Source organism: Rattus norvegicus, chromosome 1 (assembly GCF_036323735.1).
Source record: "Rattus norvegicus strain BN/NHsdMcwi chromosome 1, GRCr8, whole genome shotgun sequence".
NCBI classification, from domain to species: domain Eukaryota; kingdom Metazoa; phylum Chordata; class Mammalia; order Rodentia; family Muridae; genus Rattus; species Rattus norvegicus.
In genome coordinates this window covers 245,673,798-245,695,562 of record NC_086019.1, presented here as the reverse complement: position 1 = coordinate 245,695,562, position 21,765 = coordinate 245,673,798, and the positions used below count along the sequence as shown (strand labels likewise).

The 21,765-nt window shown below is 44.1% G+C and overlaps 1 protein-coding gene across 2 annotated transcripts in view; it reads right to left on the bottom strand.

The window, feature by feature from the left end:
* The window catches only part of Plce1 (phospholipase C, epsilon 1), a 309,112-nt gene that overhangs the window by 269,404 nt on the left and 17,943 nt on the right, over positions 1-21,765 (bottom strand). For both annotated transcript variants that reach the window (XM_039108292.2, NM_053758.2), the window contains 1 exon segment: positions 2,991-4,525. In XM_039108292.2, coding sequence (XP_038964220.1) covers positions 2,991-4,187 — 1,197 coding nt within the window. In that variant the 5' untranslated portion in view covers positions 4,188-4,525.

Here is a 21,765-nt window from a genome sequence, read left to right as displayed (position 1 = left end):
AATATGATGCCTAAGAACTAATTAGATGGGGTTGGGGATTTAGCTCAGTGGTAGAGCGCTTGTCTAGGAAGCGCAAGGCCCTGGGTTCGGTCCCCAGCTCCGAAAAAAGAACCAAAAAAAAAAAAGAACTAATTAGATGAATAACACAGGACAGCAACACACAGGAAGGACTGTTTGGGCAACGTGCTATGGGCCAAGGTAATACCGTTGTTCTTTGGACCTCCACAAAACCCAAAACTGCAGGTATTCGAGTCTTTTATATCAGATTGGTTAGTATGTGCACACCACATATTCACCTCTAGATCACTTAGAGCAACCGATATGATGTCAATGCTTTGTAAATAGTCGCTGTGCTGTGCTGCGTGGGGAATAATGACCAGAAAAACCAGCTGTATATGCTTATAAGAACTTACGTGTGCTTGTGAGTGTTACTTGGAACTGAACCTAGGTCCTCTAACATGTTAGGCAAATGCCACACCACCATGCTATATCAGCAGGACTTTTTTGTATTTATTTTGACTTGGGGTCTCACTAAGTGGCCTTGAACTTGCAATATTTCTGCCTCGGGCTCCCGAGTAGTTGAGATTATAGGTCTATGGCGTCAGGCCTGGCTAGATATTTGTGGGTAGGAGGGAGGCAGCAGTTATCGGAGTTTAAACTCAGGGCTTTCTGTGTAATAGGCAAGTTCTCTATCATGACACCACAGCACTGGCATGATTTTTCTTTCAAATACTTTCAATTTGTATGGCCAAGCCTGCAGATATGGAGAGTCAACTATACACTAGAATTCATAGTGCTGTAAATTTCCCTGAGAGGCCACCAAAGAGCAGGACAGGGTGGGAATGAGTCCACCAGCAAGTAAGTAAGACACTAAAGGTCAGAAGGACAGGAGGACTCACCGCTTTCAGCATTGTGCTAAGGCCAGCAGCTCACTGTAGAGTGACCTACAATAGCACCTTTATGCCTGGTTTACTTCAAAGGTAATTAGGACCTGTCAATCACTCGTGGGTCCCAAGCCTAATTTAAATGTGGGCTAACTCTAGACTCGCTTTCCAACCATGTCAATGTTCTTGTTTTCTATGCATTTGGAATTAGGTGTGCATTGTATAGACAAAAGCGCACAGCGCTGTTACAACCTGTCTGAGCAGCCAGGCAGGATACACAAAAAACAACTGGGAAACAGAACGGGAATGTATGGCTGGGGTGCTGCTGGGGTGTTGCACCTTCAGATGAAGGGTGTAAGTCACAAGGCCCAAGGCAAAGGAATGTATTTCAGCTGTGCCAGTTTTACTAAGCATTTCCACCAGACTCTAAAGTAAAGAGACAGATATGAAGAGGCTGTACTTCAGGGAAGACCAGTGACTTTCTGACACTGTGCGACGTGTACATCAAAAAGGGGCTCTTCTTTAAAGAATCCTCCCGATAAAAACAGGACAGCCAGCCCCTGCCCAGCTATACCATAAGTGACAATAAAATGAAAAACCGCTCACAGCCTTCAGGAGGGCAGCTGAGACAAAGAGAAGAGACATTCCCAAGCCCCACTCTAACAGAGCCGTGGTGACCACTCCTAGCCTCCAGAGACAGAGCAGGGAGGAGACAATTGGTTCTCTCAATTATAAATTAACCAGCCCAGGGTCTGACCAGTGAAGGTGTTTAGAAACTGCTCCCCAACAGCCTCAGGGTTGGGAGAGTCAGAAGAAAGCAAGTCACTCTGCTAACCGTCCTAAAACTCACAGCCAAGCCAAACGACCCTCCTTCCGAAGCTTCATTTAGGTTAATAAAGAAGTGTGAAGAACTGAAATGTGAGCGTTCTAGAAACAATTTCCCAGAGAGAATCGCTGAAGGAAGCAGGAATGTTTAGCAAGGGTAGGACCGGTGGCGGTGCAATCCTGGGTGCGTTCACTGGGGGTTCAGTCTTGGCAGGACCAAGGGCTTCCCCTTCCACTGGTGCTCTTACTAGGCTATGCATTGCTACCTATGAGGTCAGAGTCCAGGGTCAGTCCATATATAGTCTTTGGGTAGTGGCTTAGTCCCTGGAAGCTCTGGTTTAGCATTCCTTTCACTGTGGATTTTTACAACACAGTTATATAGAAGCAGAAGTAACTGATCTCGTCACCAAAAAGATAACACAGATTTTTCACATCATGTCATGGTCATGGTGAATACCTTAAAATATTATGGCTATTTAGGGAGAACGGTTGTCACTATTTGCCTAGGTTAGAGGGATTTCCTCGAACAGGAGGCTATCACATGCTAGGTAACAATGGCCACTGTGGTAAGAAAGAGGCACTTAAGTTACCATCTCACAATTTCAAAAGCGTCTTCTGTCTCATAAATGCAATTCAACATAATTCTCTCCTTTACTGATGTTTTCTATTGGGTTTGGTGCGTTTAAAGTGTTATTTTACGCCTGTAGACTTCGTTGAAGAGGTAGGTGGACAGCACACACACACACACACACACACACACACACACACACACACACACACACACACACAAAAGACTTGAGAATGCCTGTCCAAAGTTAATGGACAAAGCCATTTTTCTGTCATCAGAAAAATCTCTAATTTCCCCACTCCCTGCATAGGCCTGTGTGTATTTTATGGCCAGTGTCACTGCAGAGTCAACTCAGACTTGAGACCTGTGAGTTGGAATATCCAAACTCCAATAACCAGAAGTGACTCCTGTAAGAATCCTATCTTGACAGATCTTACTTTATCCTTTCCATTAATTAACACAAGATAGAGAATAAAAAATCAAGTTTACCGAAATAACGGAAACAGGTGTGCCTGTAATCTCAAGATTCGGAAGGATCACAAATTCAAGGACAAGCTAGGCCTTGTACATAGCAAGCTCCAGGCCTGTATCATAAGACTGTATATCCAAAACTGCTAAAGGAGGGTGAAGGAAAGGAGAAAAAGTAAAAAATAAAAATAAAAATAAAAATAAAAAACTTTCAAAAGGTGATGGAAAGAAACTCAAACTCTTACCAGACACCACTGGGCTTCAGACAGACGCTGTCTCCCACTTTGCCTTACGTCCACTGTGGACAGAGGTCTCATTCCATTCCCACAAGGCCACATGAGACCAGCTTTCTTCTGATCGACGTAACTCCAAGCAGCCAGCCCAATGTGGCCAGAAGGCAGGGTTCTCACAATGGCCCTTGTCCCAGTATACACAGACTTCTTAACTTCCCTGTCATTTTTACAAAACCTTCGGACTAACAAAGTGGACCGCTCCTTTTTGCCTTTAAAAATATCGTCCACGTCTTCACAATTATCAGAGAATTCCTCCAAAGGGTTCAGAAAAGTCTTGGCAGAGGGACCATGAGTAAATCCGTCCTCGCAAAAGCCACCACCTGAGGAGAGAGCCTCAGCCTTCCGGCAGGAGCTTTCAAAGCACAGGTATTCATCCCGCAGCGAGGTGCAGTGGTCACACTTCAGCTGCCCATTCTTACTACCACAGGTTCTTGTCAACTCCACCAGTTTGCAAGTATACGCCATGTAATTTTTGTTTTGCTGCCCCCCAGGAAGAGTAACACAGTTTGCACAGTCATCCAAAATGAATTTTTCTGACAGGGTATGGAAAGCACCTGGCATTGTCCTGTCACCTGCATAATGGAAATGAAATACCGCCATGTTGCGGTCAGAGTGAGGTCCGCTGGACTCCATGATCCCAGGCTGGTTTCCCAAAGGGCTCACGTCCATGGGAGAGTCCTCCATCTCCAGTTCGATCCCAGGAAACACCTTCCTTTCCAGTGGAGAAGGAATCCCAGGCTGCAAACACAGGTGTTCTTCTGTGACAGAGTCACAGACTTCACAGAGCTGGCTCGGGGGAAGCGCATGCTGGTGGCTTTGCAATAAGCTGTTGCAGTTAACCGCGTGGTTTTTCGTGGAACCTGGCACATTTTCCTCCCAGCACCTTTCATTGTGATTCTCGTCGCTGTCTAGTTCCCCCCTCGCTATTGAGAAGACCTGGGAAAAATCAGTTCTAGGAGACTCTTCCTCAGGTTCGTTCCGCTGTGAGATGGTACGAGGGGTGAGCCCACCCTGTCTGCCAGCTCGTGTCTTAGGAATGCCGGCTTCTGAGACCTTTTCACCCCGCTCCTCTGCCACTGACTGGGCAGAAGCCACTTTCCTTTGAGGCACCGGGATGAGGAAGGAAGCGGCCATTTCTTCGGACGTCATCTTGACCAGCGTCCTTGAGTTGCTACTCTTCTGTGTTCCCTTCCCTGGCGATCATGTCCAGACAACAGATAATCTCAGATAATTCCAGTCGTGAGAAGTAAGGTGACAGTTCCTTTCATTCAGATATATTAAGAGCCAAACAAAATTTTCCAGTTGTAATTTCCTACAAGGACAGTTTGTTTTACACCAGTATTTCAAAACAACAGTTCACTTTTCTTTTCTCTGTTGCCTGAAGCTAATTTTTTAGAAGGATTTTGTTCAAGGTCACATTCTGCAACTTGGGGTTGTATCGTTAATGTGCAATGATTTAAAAATCCAGTTTGAGTGTTTTCTGTTCCCTGTAAGGAAAGAGATAATGTCAAACATTATGGCATTAACTAGGTTTTCAAAAGCGAGTTGATGGTTTTAAGTTAATGAAAAATATAGGTCAGTTCTGAGGAGAGAGTTTTTGCAATCAAAAGTTTGAATACTTCAAGCATTTATTCTTTTGGCTTTACAATACTGAACTGCTTCCAGCAAAAATGGAGTACAAAAATCAGATTTATCCTGGTGCATTAAATAAAGTCTAAGCAGAAAAAAAAAAAGAATGGTTTTCACATGATGAACAGTCAAAACAATATCTTAATAACTGATGCAAAAGAAAAAATGAAGTATACACATAGTGTAAATACCTGAGCTCACTGTTTGGAGAGTTTCTAGGCCCAAGTAGAACCCAATAGTGTATGTGTGTGTATGTGTGTGTGTGTGTTTGTGTGTGTGTGTGTGTGTGTGTGTGTGTGTGTGTGTAAGAAAAAAAGCTAGAACTTCAGAAACGTCAAAGGTGCTAGAGACTTAAGACAAGAGTTGCAAAGATAAAACAATATATTTCTCATCAGAAACAATGCAAGCAAGGAAAGGATAGAATAAGAAAAAAATTATTAAGCAGAATTCAATAGCAAAGAAATGTCTTCAACAAATGAAGATGAAGTGAGACCCTTTTCAGACATGCAGAAGCAAAATGATCCTAGCAGGGTTAAACTACAGAAAGTAATAAAGGAAGACCTTTTTGTGCAGAAAAAAATCTAGATATGTCTATATGTAAAGGAACAGAAGGCCTAAATGTATTAAAATGTGCATGATTTTTTCATTTCTTTAAATCGCTTAGCATGATAATTGATCATTTAAAGCAAAAATAGTGACTATGAGTTGTAGGAGTTCTAATAAACATTGAACTGAATTGTCTGGTCAGAACAGAGGTTAAGAGGAGGGAATCAGAACATTAATTCTACAAGGTTATTTCTACATGAATATGGTTATTTGAAGGCAGACTAAAGGTGTACACTCTGATCACTTAGAAAAAAAGCATTAGAATTAAAATCATTAATAATTCAGTTAATTTTAAACATTCACAAAACCAAAAGGCAAACGAGGATGATTTGAGACAAAAAGGGAGAAAGAAATTAAACAGTGGAAGTAAATATTCCAAAATCTGTCTTTAGTCAACATTTCTGTCCCCTCCCCACTCATAAACTAAACACTTAAAGAAAATATCCCTTTGGTTTCACTTGGATAAGAGATCGTTCAGTCGGATATAAGTAAACATAAAAGACTTTGATTTATGGAGGTGTGGTATTTTAAATGGCTCAGCCAATTTAATGGTTTGGTCTGTTTTTTTCTTTAACCAAATTGAACCTCTCCCTTGTGCTACACATTATACTGTGGGGTAGACAGCCAGCACCTGCTAACGACCCTAACAAAGTCAAACAAATTCCCATGAGATGTAGGAGGAACTGTGAGGAAGTCTGGGAGTAGGTCACGGGACTCTGGCTCAGCTGCTGCTGAACCTCCCCCCTACCCCGCCTCGAGCAACGTCCCCCGCATCCCCGCATACCCCCGTGCCCCCACATGCCCCCGTGCTCCCTCTGCCAATGGTATGTGAACACATCATCTTGAGAGAGGCTCCTCTGGCCTCAGTCAAGGAGCCAGCACCTGCAACCTCATAAGAGACCCTCAACCACCAGCAGCAGTGGCACATGCCTTTAATTCCTGGACTTGGGAGGAGGCAGAGGCAGGCAGATCTTTGTGGGTTTGAGGTTAGCCTGGTCTACACAGTGAGTTCTAGGACAGTCAGTGTTACACAAATAAACCCTGTCTTGAATAAACCAAAAGGGAGAAAGAGAAAGAGAGAAGAAAGGGAGAAAGAGAGGGTAGACCCTCGATCATATAAGGCCTGTTGGAAATTCCTAACCTGAGTTATAGGGAATAATACATGCTTATTGGTTTTCGCCATAAATTTTGTTGTATAGTGCTGTATAGCAACAGATAATACGAGTTCTGCTTTCTGTACTTGGGAAGCTGGAAACCAAGGCTTAGAAAAGCTAAGTCAAAGAATAGTGAGGGGTTCCAATCTAAGAGGCTTTCCTAATCATGAACTGGGCTGTTTTCTCTTCCATCCAGTCTGAGACCTCATGGTTTCAGGTTCTGTTGTTTATAGACACACGACTGCTGGGAGTAGCCTATCTTTTATTGAGTTTGGTTCAGAATGCTGGAGATCGTAGACAGTCCACTGAAGCAATGATCTTTGTTTTGCTTCCAGCTGTAGTCAGGAAAGAGAAACATCACGGGGAACTGACTCCCTAGCTTGGCTCCATCTCAGGGTATTCCTCTTTTTTTTTCAACAAATGTTTACCGAGTGCAAAATTAAATGAGGCAAGCATCTTGCCCTTGACTTCTTTATGAGCTAATAAATGAGCAGTCAAGGTATGTTACAAACCGGGCTGTGCAAACGCCGAGGAGGAGTACCTAAAACAGATGAGGTGAGATTAGTTTTCGCAGTGGGATCCTGGAGACGATAACTGAGATGCATTATTAAAGACAAAGCAGGAGTCAGCAGAATGATGAGGTGGAGTGAGCCTTAAAAGAAGAGCATTGTGAAGGGAAATGCACAAAGGCAGCCAAACACGGGGTCTGGAACCTCTGGACGATACCATATAGTCAGGACTTGAGTTTTCCTTCTGCAAAATAGAAATAGAATTACCTTGAAAAATAAGGTTGTGAGTGAAATGCTTTGAAAGATACCAAGTCAGGGAGTGTGTCTGTTATTCTCTACTATCCACAAAGAAGACCAACAAAGCTCAGACGAGATGGTGACATGGAGTTTTTTTTTTTTAAGATTTATTTATTTAATGTATGTGAGCAAGTACACTGTCACTGTCTTCAGACACACCAGAAGAGGGCCTCAGATCTCATTACAGATGGTTGTGAGCCACCATGTGGTTGCTGGGAATTGAACTCAGGACCTCTGGAAGAGCAGTCAGTGCTCTTAACAGCTGAGCCATCTCTCCAGTCCTCTGCTTGGGTTTTGTTTCTGTTTTGTAACTGGAATCAACGCCTCAAAGTATCCGTTTTATGACCATCAATTGGCTATCACGCTTAAATTATCCCTTCCACATTATATTATCAGGAAGAAACACGTATGTTGCATATATCAAAAGTGGATAGCCAACCAATGACTGTTGATTTCTATCTAGACCCTCTGGGACAGGTTGACTTTAAAAGAAGTGGCCATATCACATTAGAATTAATGAACATTGCAATATTGTCTAAATAAAATTAGAAGCACCAAAAGGTGGAGCATAGACTAACAGCTTTGAAAAGCAAAAGGATGCAAGGTGAGATTGATTGCTTTTCTTACATGGACATGGTTATGAGGGAGACTATGAAAAGGACCACCCTGTTAGAGTTCAAAAAATGTATGGCCTAAGGATATGTAATATTGGGGGAGCGTGTCAAGGTAGTATGTCTAAGTTAGAGAGTCACTGGGGGTAGATAGTATGATTAGGAGAATGAATAGTGAAAAGACAGCCGTGAAGATCCAAGCTGTGTTGGGAATCGAAGACCAAGCAGTAAGATAAGAAAAACAGATAAAAGGTATAAGGAATTGGGGAGCAACATGGAGGAAGCTTTTAGCATCAGAATAGGAGCACATCAGCCAAGAATAATGGTGCTAAGGGTTTTTTCACGGGCTAAAACAGAGGGCTGAAAACTACAGCCTGAGGCCCAAAGTTGGCCTGCCACCAGACTTTATAAATAAAGTTTTATTGCAGCAATCCAGTCACATCTGCTCATTTGTGTCATATCTATGTCCGTTTCTACGTTAATAACTGCAGGCTTGGGGAGTTATGACACAGACCAAAATATTTGCCATCTGGCCCTTTATAAAAGAGGTTCACCCACCCTGTGCCAGATAAATAATGAGGAGATGAGGTGCGTGTTTAGAGCCAGAAAATGAAGTGGGAGTCCTGACTGCTGTCTTCGCCTATCTGAAATCTCAGGATGAATAAAGGTTCATTTCACATTGTCTCAAGAGGCAGGATATGAATTATTAAGGAGGAAGTCTTCAGCCAACCTAGTAAAGATCTCCCTGTCTTGCAGAGCTGATTAACAAAGGGGAAGCCATCTTGAGTAATCGTCTTCTTTAGATGTTACAGAGGGGTTTCAATAAAGCAACAATGGTCAGCACTGAGGGAGCCCAAAGATGCTAAAGAGACTGAGCGAATGGATGGCTGTCTATCAAACTTAGCTATAAAAACAATGGCTAATATTTAACAGAACATGAACTGTGTATCATGTATTATCTCATTTAATATCTACAACAACACAGGATCACTTGGGTGTCAGAGACTCCTCCTCACAATCCTCTCCCTCTCTGGAACTCTGTGCTCATGGTTATCCTCAATAACATAATCTCTGAATTTCAGGGCAGGGCTATGGTTACCCCTCATATCTAAATGTGGCCATGCGACTATGTTACAACTAGATATAAGTGAAAGTGGTTTGCAACTTCTGATTAATGCCTTTGGAGGTACAGGGGGCGCCATTCTCCCCACCCCCCCCACCCCCACCACATTTTTCTCTGCTACTCTGAAGAAAGACGTGATGGCTGGATCTGAGACTGCAATCTTAGGTGATGTGATGAACATGAGAATTTAATGAAGTACGTTACAGACTTGTATGAAAACGGCGTTATAAACGCTAGCACCGTGGACAATGAATTGGTGTAGACCAATAAATAAGTAAATAAATAAATAAGCCCTAGCTATCAGAAGACAGTTTTTGCACCTGTTACAGTGCGCATAGTTGAGATGGTTCTACAGCAGAAGACCAGCGACGACCTGACAGATGGAGAATTTGAGCTGGGACTTTACAGAAAGATAGCGATTATTTATAGCCAAGGAGACTTCGGATAGAAGGAAAAGCATACTTAACAACAGATGAGGGAGGGGGGATGCCCAGCACAGAGCTGAGAGCTTGTCTGAAGTTCTCAGGAGAACATTTTATTCTGCCAATGAGAGTGAAAGCTGCTCGTGGATTTCACCACCATGAGAAAGAAGCGCTAAGCCAAGCGTGAACGCTGGACGGGGAATTTAACAGTCTCGCTTGCATCTTTAAATCTAAAGGGTTTTTTTTTTTTTTTTTTTTTTTTTTTTGCTGAGTATCTGTGGATGACGGCCAGCCAACAAGGGATGGTTGTTTACTTATACTTTCTCTTCCCCCAGGCCCACTATGCAAAGAGATTAAAGAAGGAATTTGTGCTCTCTTGAGTCTGTCCTCCCTGCCTACCTGTCACATGCACACAGGGCACGTGGGTACAGTGTGCACATGCCCACACCCAAACACTGCATGGTACAAGTCGGACCCCTCTGCTGCTTCTTCCAAGTGTCTGCAGCTCCACTCCCTTCTGACCTCCTTTCTCTGAACTATTACGATGGAAATTCCATAACTCACAGGAAATAAAGCTTTGAAACATTCCCCCAAGGCTCTGGTGCACTCATCTGGGTCCTTTTCCAAGACCACAAAGGTTTAACCCCTCATAGTTTTGACTTTCTCAATTAGAAATCTTTTAGAGTCTGAACTGTCATGCTTAAAACTCCAAAGACCCTAGACACCTCAACTTTATATTCTGTGTATTTTGGCATGTGGAGTTGGCTGGCAACGATGAGAATGCTACAGAAGCAGTTTTCAACTTACACCTTCGTAAAATTGGCAAAAAGAAAATGAGGTTCACAAAAATGTAGCACATATCAGATTAAGTCTCAGTTGTAAGAGTCATAAGGAAAGGAAGCCACACAGTAAATACAGTAACACAGTCATCTCCCCAGAAATAATAAGAACCGTAAGAATCCAGATTGAAGTCAAAAGAAGAGGGACAGGATTTTGATGCTTCACTGCTCATGAAACATATCTCTGACCATGAGACTCTGGCCCATTAGACCCCAACATACCCAAGGTTAGCTCACAACAGATTACAGGCTCAAGCAGAAAGTCCACAAGGTAAAATCTTCTAGGAGGAAGTTTAAAAAAATATCTTCGCCAAAAAAAAATCTTCGCAATGTTAAGACACAGATCATTTTCTTGGGATAGAAAAAGCACAAACTATGAAGAAGAGGGGAGCCTGAAATGGGCTTAGTCAGAACTTAAAACTCCTACTTTTCAGAAAACTAAAAAGGAAAGCCCTGGAAAGGGGGGCAAGTTTTCAAAATATACTTACCTGGAAAAGATCTTGTAGTCTGATTGCTTTTTATCAATGTTTATTATACATAAACAATGTGTTCTGATCAAAATCATTCCCCACTTCCTTCCCTCCAAGTCCTCTGAGAACCAGCCCCCACATCTTCTTCCAACTTCATGCCCCCCTTTCTTTTTTTTCCCTTTTTATTAACTTGAGTATTTCTTATTTACATTTCGAGTGTTATTCCCTTTCCCAGTTTACGGGCCAACATCCCCCTAATCCCTCCCCCTCCCCTTCTTTATGGGTGTTCCCCTCCCCATCCTCCCCCCATTGCTGCCCTCCCCACAACAATCATGTTCACTGGGGGTTCAGTCTTAGCAGGACCCAGGGCTTCCCCTTCCACTGGTGCTCTTACTAGGATATTCAATGCTACCTATGAGGTCAGAGTCCAGGGTCAGTCCATGTATAGTCTTTAGGTAGTGGCTTAGTCCCTGGAAGCTCTGGTTGCTTATGCCCCCCTTTCTTTAACCCATAGAGTCTGGTTAGTGATGCTGGCATGTGCACGTATATAGGGCTGTCTACTATAGTAACCTACAAAGAGCCACATCCAAAAAGAAAACTCTCTCTTGTTGTACCCCAGCAGCCACAAACTGCCACATAAATAATTTTTTAAGAACTACTATAACTTGGGGCTGAAGAGATATCTCGGTGGTCAAGAGTGCTTGGTGATCTTCCGGAGGACCTGATCGGTTGCCAGCATCCACATGAGGCAGTTCGCAACTGCCTGGGACACCAACAGGACAGAAGTCAGGACCTTCTCTGGCCTTCTTGACTATTTGTGTGCATAGCTTGATTTAAAAAAAAAAAAACACAGCTAGGACCGGTGGAAATCATCATGGGCTGAAGCTAACAGGGAGGACCTCTCAAAGAGTGCTGCGTATTTAGACAAGGGCTACCCTAATGAGGAAGGCTGGGGAGAAAATAGTTCAGTGGAGTGGAGTGCCAGTCATTTCTTACAGTTGAGATAGAAGGCTCTGACCTGGCTTTGGCCTGTGTTTATCACAATGCCCTTTCAGATCATGATCTCAGCAGAGTCAGCAGAACTCCTCGGGCCCTGGACAGTTCTCATTCCTGTGTAAGACAGAACATTTTGGAGACCTGAAAGGGGAATAAAAAGCAGGATGGACCTGAAACCGCTGCCTTATATTAAAGGTATGGCATTACACATCCTGTGCATCTAAATCTTGTGCTTCCCCAGCAGCCAACTGCCACCATTTCCCTGGCCTAACTATGGGCTCCTATTGTGAGCAGTTTTTAATTAATTGACAGGTAGCACCAACACACCATTTGCTGAACGAAAGTTTCCTCAAGCCAGCCTTCTTACGAGTCATTCTTCAATTACTCTGAGTGTCTTCCAAAGAATTAAAGATACATGTGATGAAAACGTGGCCTGGAGGAGATAAACTCGGCAGAGCTGCCCCTTCTCTAGCACACTCTCACGTTACAGCGTCTCAGTAAGGTGATCCCCCATTTCATCGAAAGAAGGTGTGAACTGGCTTCCGCAAAAGTTTCTTCATGGTTGCACATACAGCACCCTCTCCTGTGGGGTCCCCCATGGGTGCCCCCCCAGACTATACTTCATCATCACACTGAACAAGATATTTTCCACGTTAAATAACTCTCCAGTCTTGTGGGAGTTCTCTTACAAAGCCCTGGCAGATGCGAGACATTCTAAACCACATATTCCATGTATTACATGGCCATTCCTAGCCATGTGCTTCTTCCAACCCATGGTCTACTTAACACTAGCACGAGTTAAGGCATGGGGGGAGGAGGGGGGTCTAGTCAACAAGCTAAAAAAGATTGCCCCTGAAGCTCATGGATGCCACCGATGACCTCAAATGCTGGGTGGATGCCCAGGCCAACAGCTGACTCAAACAGTTGATGTCATTCACATGGCTTGTTTTGAGGAGAGTTAAGAATGCAAATAGAACACCTCGTTAAAACTCAAAGTTCATTTTAGCTGTGCCTCATAGATGGGAGACAACACTATTCAGACTTGTTACCTGACTGGGAGGAAAAGAACAGGCAACGACATTCTATCATTTTGCTTGGGGCTCCTTGTTTTTTCATCTTCAGGCTAACACTTTGGCCCTTTTGCTATTTTTCAAGATGGTGTAATCCCAAGGTAAATAGACAGAGAGCTGTTGGCAGAGTGCATAGTTTGAAGGCCGCTAGCTTCTCCAGCCTGTACCACCAGCTCCCAGGTCCTTCCCAAGGCTCCAACAGTAGTGGGGGACAGGGGAAGCTATGACCTACCAAGTCACAGTGCTTGGGTATGTTGGCTCCTCACCAAGCTACCTGTGTTGTGACTGGTAAGACGAGGCTCCTGATATAGGAAGTAAGGGGAGTGCGGTTTGCTTTCACTGCCACCATGCCATTCCTTCAGGTAGCAGTCGTGATTGTATCAGGGATTTTGTTCTTTTAAAGGCAAGCTTTAAAGAAAAAGCCATTGTAACACATTTCACATTGACTTGTTAAACAAAAAAGAGAAAAAGAAAAAGAAACTTGTGCAAAGTATAAACATAGCACACATTTACTGCAGAAAATCTGAAAACAAACAACAAAACAAAAACTGTGATAGGTAAAAGGAAAGATGCCAACATTAATCCTAATTGCATTATATTCTCCCTTCTATACTCTCCCCATGTACAGAAACATTCTATTCCTAGGTACAGTAGTTAATAGTGCCATTCCATTCTCTAAAAGAATTCTTTTGGGGCATAATTACATCCACACAAACACCAACAATTGTCCTTTTGCTGCTGCTGTTTTTGTTGTTGTTGTTGTTTTTGTTGTTGTTATTTTGAAAGATAGTTTCTCTGTGTGGCCCTGGCTGTCCTGAAACTCACCCTGTAGACCAGGCTAGCATTATACTCAGAGATCCCCCTGCCTCTGCCTCATGAGTACTGGCGTTCATTACCACTGCTTGGCAGCAGTGTCTCTACCAAATTTATCAGCGCCCTTTCGAAGAGTAGGACGTTGTGGAATAATCCCACTACCTTGCCTCCCTGAGGAAAAGGCTCACTCGTTTTGTTTGAAAACGCTGCTTCCTTCGTGACATTATAGTAGGCCCCCAGATTTCTTACGAGCACACTGAACAACCAGCGGTTATAATCCATTCATTCACTCACTCATACAATATATTTGGGAGGGGGCTTAAGTTTGAGACAGTCTTGTAGCCCAAGCTGGTCCCAAAGTAATCCCCTCAAGGGAGCCTCCAGCCTCCATGTGAGGTAGCGAAAACTAAAGTTGTAGCCAGCTACGAGACTGACTAACAAGTATGTTTTAAATAATATGTGTCAGACTATTTAATAGAAAATGAGTAAAAATGTTTCATGAAAGTGCTCTAATGGGGCCTGGGACTATGGCTCAGTTGGTAAAGTACTTGTCTGAGGACCAGAGCTGATCCCCAGTACGCATGTAAAAAGCTGGGTGTGGTAGCATGTGCTGCAATCCAATTCTGAGGAGGCAGAGATCAGATTGTTGGGATTCATTGGTCAGCTAGCCTAGGCTAATTGTAAGCCCAAGTCCCAGATATAGACCCAGTCTTTTGAAAGAAAAGAGTTGGTTAGAGGCTGTGAATGACACTTGAGGTTGGGGTCTAGCCTCCATATACACAAGCACGTACCCACATGTAAATGTACACACACATGTACACTCACACACATGTACACTCACACACATGTACACTCACACACATGTACACTCACAAGTACTCTAATGGTTTAACTGGCATTTATCAGAGGAATACTAGGTTTGGATGACATTTGACATTAAATTAGGATGTGAAGCCACATTTGAGGCTGATCTGATCAAGATCAGCCTGTCTAATATAACAATAGACATGTGCTTCACTCAGATTGGTGCAGCCCCACTTCCCCCAAGCCTGACTTCATGACTTCTTCTGTATCTTGTATGTCACTCTGAAGTCCTTCCATTTTCCTTCCTGACAAGCTACATTCTACCAAAGTTTCTGACCAGAGTTTATATGAGCATCATTCTGAAACTATTTCAGGATGCAAACATCTAGAACATTCTCAGACAACCCTGAAGGCCCTTGTTCCCCAGTAAGAACTTAATAAGTGTCCAGGACTAGAGCCAGCACCTCATCCCAAGCTCACCACTTCCCACAGCTTGGCACACACACACCACCACTGGTCACATTGTTCTTCCTCTCAGGAATCCCTCCACCTGAACCCACCTCTAGAAAGACATTTAAGAAAAGCACTCTGGGGGAAGGAGAAGCAGTTGTCTTCAAGGGTGTGGTGCATGGTAGGTTGACCATGCTCCAGTGGATTGCCACGTAGCCATGGGTATAAGTTGAACTCAACCATATGCATGTATGGATCTCTCAAAGAATAAAAATGTATCCTTCAAAGCAGACAGTACTCTATCCCCTGGACTGTAAGCATATCATTTTTCTACGGTGACAAATGATCTCATCTGCTGTCCTGTTCGGAGTGAGAAATTTGGATCTAGTTTCAGACTCCGCATGTGGCTGACAGCTTTTGTGGCATCATTCACTGAAGAGGCTATCTTTTCTCCAACGTGTGCTTTTAACCGCTTTTCTGGGGATTAGATGGCTATAGCTGGGTGACTTTATCCTGAGTTCGCAGCTCTATTCTATTAATCTATGTGTCCATTTCTGTCCCAGTACCGTGCTGGATTTGTCACTATGACTTCATAGTGTGATTTAAGGTCAGGTGCTGGGATATCTGGCTGCTTAGGATTGATTGCTTTGACTATTCAGAGCCTTTGGTGACTCCACATAAAATTTGGCGTTGTTATGTCAAGTTCTGTGAAGAAAGTCAGGGAGACTTTTTATGGGGATCACACTGAAGCTGTAGATTGCTTTTGATAATAAAGCTATTTTTTTCAATATTAATTCTGCTAATCCATACTCATCAGAAGTCTTTCCACGACCTTAAATTAATGAACCGAATAAACAGTTATCAAAGGAAGAAATGCAGACATTTTCAAATAAACATCTGAAAATGTGCACAACATCCTTAATTACCAAGAAAACGCAAATTATTATGACACCGAGATCCTACTTCGTTCCTGTCAGAATGGCTATCATTAAGAAAGCCAACAGTGGGGTCTGGGAAGATGGTCCTGTGGACAAATGACTTGTGGGTGAATATAATGACCTGAATTCAGATCTGAAGTCCCCACGTGAAGAGCACTGTGTGGCCACAGACAACTATTAATTTTAGCACTGGGGAAGTGAAGGCAGAAAAACCCACAGGGGTGACTGACTGGAGAATCTAACAAATTGGTAAGCTCTAGATTCAGTGAGAGACTGTCTCAGAAAAATAACATGGAGCATATACCTGCAGGCACATCTACACACACACACACACACACACACACACACACACACACACACACACACACACACAAATGTGGTATTCTGAATGAGAACTGCCTCCCATAGGTCCATGCATTTGAACATTTGGTCCCCACTTAGTGGCCACTATTTGGAAGACATTTCTGGAGTCTTACTGGAGGAGGTGAGCCACAGGGGGATGGCTTTGAGGTTTCATAGCTTTCCTTTTCTTTCTAACTCTCTGGCAATCAGCCAGCTTCTTGCTTTCACTGCATGCCACAACTGTTGACATTCTTTTCTTGCTATGAGGGACTCTAGCTAAGCCCTCTTGAACTGTAAACCAAAGTAAGTTGCCTTTTGCCATCTCGGTTGCCTTTGGTCATGGTATTTTATCACAGCATCAGAAAAGTAACCAATACGAGAGAGAGAGAGAGAGAGAGAGAGAGAGAACAAACGCTTACAAGGATACGTGAGAAGAGGAACCCCTTATACATTCATTGCTAGTGGGACTGTAAACTGATGTAACCACTATGACGGACAATATGGAGGTTTCTCACAAACCTAAAAATGGAGCTACCGTATCATCCACCTATACCACTCCTGAGAACATACCTGGAGGAGTCTAAGTCGCCACCACAGAGACAGCTGCACGTCTGTGATGACTGCTACACTACTTACACCACAAGCAGCCCAGATGCCCATCAACAGATGAATAAAAAAATATGATGCATATACAAGATGAAATTTTATTCATTTTCAGCAGGAAAATGAATAGAGCTAGAGAGCTTTGTGGTGACTGAAATAGAACAGATTCTAGGACTGGGCAGAGGTGGTCCACATCTTTAATCCCAGCACTCGGGAGGTAGAGGCAGACGGATTGTTAGAAGTTTGAGGCCAGCCTGGTCTACAGAGAGAGTTCCAGGACAGCCAACGTAACACAGAGAAACATTGTCTCAAAAACAAACAAACAAACAGATTTAGAGTTGTAGTTTGTATGTGGAATGTCCTCCATCCGCTGGCATGGATGAATGTTTGGTTCCCTGATGGTAGCACTATTTGGGAAGGTTGAAGAACCTTTAGGAGGTGGAAACTCGCTATAGGAAGTGGGCTGCTGGAGGGAGACTTGATATACAGCCCAAGTCCATTTCCTGTTAAGTCCCTGCTACTGAGTGTGGATACAATGTGGCCAGCTAACCTCCTGTTCCTACCATGTGGGAATGATTCCCTCAGACTGTATAACAGAATAATCCTTTCCTCTTCAAACTGTTTGTGTCAGGTATTTGGTCACAGCAATGAGAAAGGTGACTAAAACACGCAGAAAAACAACAAACGAAATGTCATGCTTTCTCTCATATGCAGAATCTAGATGTGTGTGCACAGGTGTGCGTGCATGTGTGTGTACATGTGCATATATGTGCGTGTGTGTGCATGTGTGCAAATGTACACACATATGTGCATTGTGTGATATCTATGTACATGTGTGCATGTGTGGGCATGTGTGTGCATGTGTGCCTTCATGCATGTGTGCATGTGTGCATGTGCACGTGAACACGACCTGACAGTAGAAAGAGGATTACAAAAGAAAAGAAATATGAAGGGAATGGGGAGAAGAAACCAGGGAGGGTAAAGGAATATACATAGCATGAAAGCACGAGGGTGCTATGCTTACGGTAACGAAAGGGATCGACAAAAGTGGGGAGGGAGACAGAAGAGAACAAAGGGAAGGTAATGAAAAAAGAGAGAGAACAAAGTATAATGCTAAGATGTGTGAAAATGTTATAATGAGCTGTGTTCACTAACTAAAAAATTAACAAAATGAAAGAAAAATTTCTGAAAAGAGGTTTTCCTCCCATGGCGCTCCGTGATAAGCACCCTGTGGGTTTTATCTTATTCATCCTTCGTGGGCAACATGTCCACATTAAAATTTCCAACTCCTGTGAAGACTGAAGTGTAGCGCCATGAGCACACTGGAGACACATAGTTACCCTTAAGAGGCTAAGGTGGAAAATCAAGTCCATGCAGGCTGCCTCCCCAGAGCAGCCTGTTCTGAGTTACCACCTCCCTGCAGGGTGAATCATCTTCACCACTGCTCTTCCCATGAGGCTGACCAGTGGCTCTCAACATTTACATCAGACACAGGTTATGGAGGATGGTTTGGCTGGAACCCAAGACACTCTGATTGATTGCAAAGAAGCCATGCACTTGTAGCAGGCTCCTTTTCCAGTGTTCTTCAGGCCGCACCGAGAGACGCTGCGCTGGGCACTAGGAGGCTCTGCCATCGGGGAGGAGGCTCCGTAGATGACATCTGTTTCCTCCTTGTCCATGATTCATGTGGACTCTAAAACATGGCAGGGAGCTGCTGTTTAATGGGAAGAGAGCTTCAGTGTGGATGATAAAAATGGAAGGGAGCAGTGAATGGTGACTCACACCTACAACCCCACTACTGAGGAAGCTGAGGCAGGAGGATTGCTGTGACGTTGTGGGTTTGAATCTAGCTTGGGCTATATAGATAGTTGCAGGCCAGCCTGGGCTACACTGAAGGAAGGAAAGATAGAAGTGAGGGAGACAGGGAAGTTGGGTCCAGTAGGTGGGTAAGGAAGGTATTAGCCGCACAGGGACATGAATACATCACCACACTGTACATTTTAATAAGGCTAAAAGATGAAATTTTATTTATTTTACCACAGTTAGAAAACATGGCGGGATGTTATTAACCACCCTTGGAAAGGTGCCTCTGACTTGTCTCCTATGACCTGGAAAAAGAGAAAATTTAACCTCAAGGAGTCATTAGCTGGTAAGCACTATATAAGACAAGGAAAGTCTCCCTAGGCCCCAGGGGGTAGCTCTCACTCTAGACTGTCTGGACCTACTCAGATTCAGAGTCTGGGGTCGATCAATGCTTCCAAGGCCCCACCTACCTTAGATAAACCCAAGTCTTGTCTTTGACACACTCATCAGTGAATATGGTGAAGAGAGAAGAGCGCTAAGGGATGCTGGGACAGAGCTCTCTTCAAGACTCCAGTGCAGACTGCATCCTGGGACCTCAGCAAGCCCCTTGGGTGTCAATTGGCTCACTCCGTATCACCCTCTGACCTCTGCTTGAGTGTCATCTCAGAAGTGCTTTGCTTCCTGGGAAAACAGCCCCTCCCCTCCAACCCAGGAGTTTCGGCAGCATCACTCTGGTCTCCTGATTTCCACCACTGGAAATAATTTATTTACACACTTGTTACTTCCTGGATTCCCGTGACTAGAACCAGAACTTCCTCTGAAACACTCAATGACTGTTTATAGGATAAACCAATCAACCCACCTCGTTTGTTTTACTTTATAAGATGAGAGTTTTCTCCTGCACAAAGCGATTCGTAAGACAGCCAAGATCCTTGGTGAAAGAAAAGAAGCCACACAGCAGCAGCAGGGCCATTGTGCTCCATGGAAGGGAAAGGCCATCAAACCCCAGCTTGGAGGGGGCTCTTTCTGTGACTTTGCCCTGGGTGTGTCTCACCTTGCTGCTTTTTCTAGACAGAGAACACTATCTACCTGCAGACCGTCCAAGTAGAATGAAACTGATACAGAACAGAGGAAAGGGTGCTTTCTCAATGTGGGCCTCAAATTAGCAAGCTGTGCTTTGGGAGTCAGGGATCTGCCAGGAGGGCAAACCTAGAGGAAAGCCACAAGGATGCTCACTGACCTTGGTCAGTGGTATTCAATAAGTATGCAACTGAGGCCCCAGTCTATACTATGCTCTGGTCTCAACTCCAAAAGGAGAAGTGACATCACACAATAGGGAGACAGGCCTGAAGCAGAAAACTCTGATTCAATGCAGGGACTCTGATCCAGGGTAGGCACAGAAGGTTTTTCTAGAATGATCCATGTGTAAACTAGGTCTACAGAGCAGAGAAAATTGGGATGAAGAACAAGGAGTAACCCACTGTAAGGAGAAGAGCGCCAAGCACTGAAAACACCGGGCATTTATTATTGAAGCACTCAGTGTGCTGTGAGGAGAAGAAGCAGTAAACAGAGCAAGCGATTGGAATATGCAGCTGGAGAAATAGGCAACAGACACTCTCCCACAGACTGTAGCCGACACACCACACACACACACACACACACACACACACACACACACACACACACACACCGGTGGAGGCTGTGCAGACAAAGGGCCCATTCATCAGTCTAGTAGCCCAGAGGGTGAGTGGAGTTTGGCTACAGTAGAAGTAAAAGAAGCTAAGGCAAACCAGAGTTCATCAGACAGCTAGAAGAGAGGACTTGGGCTGGGACTGGTCAGGCACAGGGAACCAGACAGAGAGACGGAGAGAGATTCCAGCCAGGTTTGATCCACAAGGAATATGCTGAGAATTCCGAATCACCCAGGAGACTATTCACCAAGCCGCTTCCCTATCCTGGGGGCACAGGGTGCCAGGAGAAAAAAGAAAGCAGCTGACTGGCTGCCGATTAGCACCTAGTGAAACCCCCAGATCCCAGGAAAAGGCATCAGAAAAAAAGGGGGAAAATGAGGCCTTGGTCCAGGTCTGCATACATGCACCCAGTTTGCTCAATATGTGCTATCATTCATAAGGCTGGAGAAGCAGAGTCAGAACCAGAGACAGCTAGCGTACATCATCAAACCGAGACAACGCCAGCGCAGGCCCTTCATCTCCTTCCTCACAGTCTTCGGCTGGAGCTGCCTTAATCTCAAGCATTCCAGAAAAAGTGGAACAAACAGTACATTTGTAGACAGAGAAGTATCTCAGACCTCCCCCAGCCTTCGAATCAACTTTCCTCCAGCTTTGGCATGGACCAGGGGATAGAAGTAGGATACCACAAGCCATCGACACATTCTTCTTCCCTGCTTCTCCCCTAAACCTCCAACACTCCCAGCTTCCGGACTCTGAGGAGGTCCTGTCAAGGGTGAGCACAGCATGCAGCTTTAAGAGGTCAATGGCATTTTAGCAGTTGTCCCCTCGGATGTGATGGGCATACGGTGCAAAGCGGCAGTAACTAGAGTCCATCCCAATCATTTGGTGTTTCTACACTAAACCCAAACAGATGGCTAAGCCCCTCCCTCCTATGTCTGCATCCTTGAAAGCGTCCACCTTTCTTCCAGACACCTCAGCAGCCTCAGAAGGTGGCACCGTCCACCTCTCCTTTCTTCCTGTGTGCTTTATCTTATAAACGCCCGCCTTCCACTTTTGAATAGTCTCCTGCTCTACAGTGAGCTGGGAATGAATTTCTGTAGGAGGGAAGGAGTAAGACAGTTGGAAATGAGGTATTTTCCACCATAGGGGAGTGAGTGGATACCATGGCACATTGATGCCCAGGAAGAGAGGTTTTCCTCTTTTATCAAATCTAGACAAAGGTACCTAAAAGTTTTCCTAAGCTATAGTAAGTCACTTTAAGTTTTTAATACCTCTGTTTACTATTGTTTTCGCCATGCAGGGAAATAAAATCAACAGCTTTGTGCATGCTAGGTGCCTTACTCAGGGTTGCTAATGCTGTGATAAAACACCATGAGTACGTGTGGAGGACAGGGTTTATTTGGCTTCCACTTCCGTATCATGGTTCATCATTGAAGGAAATCGAGACAGAAAGACAGGGCAGGAACCTGGAGGCGGGAGCTGTCGCAGAGGTCATGGAGGGGTACTCTTCACTGGTTTGCTCCTTTATGGCTTGCTCAGCCTGTTTTCTTATAGAAC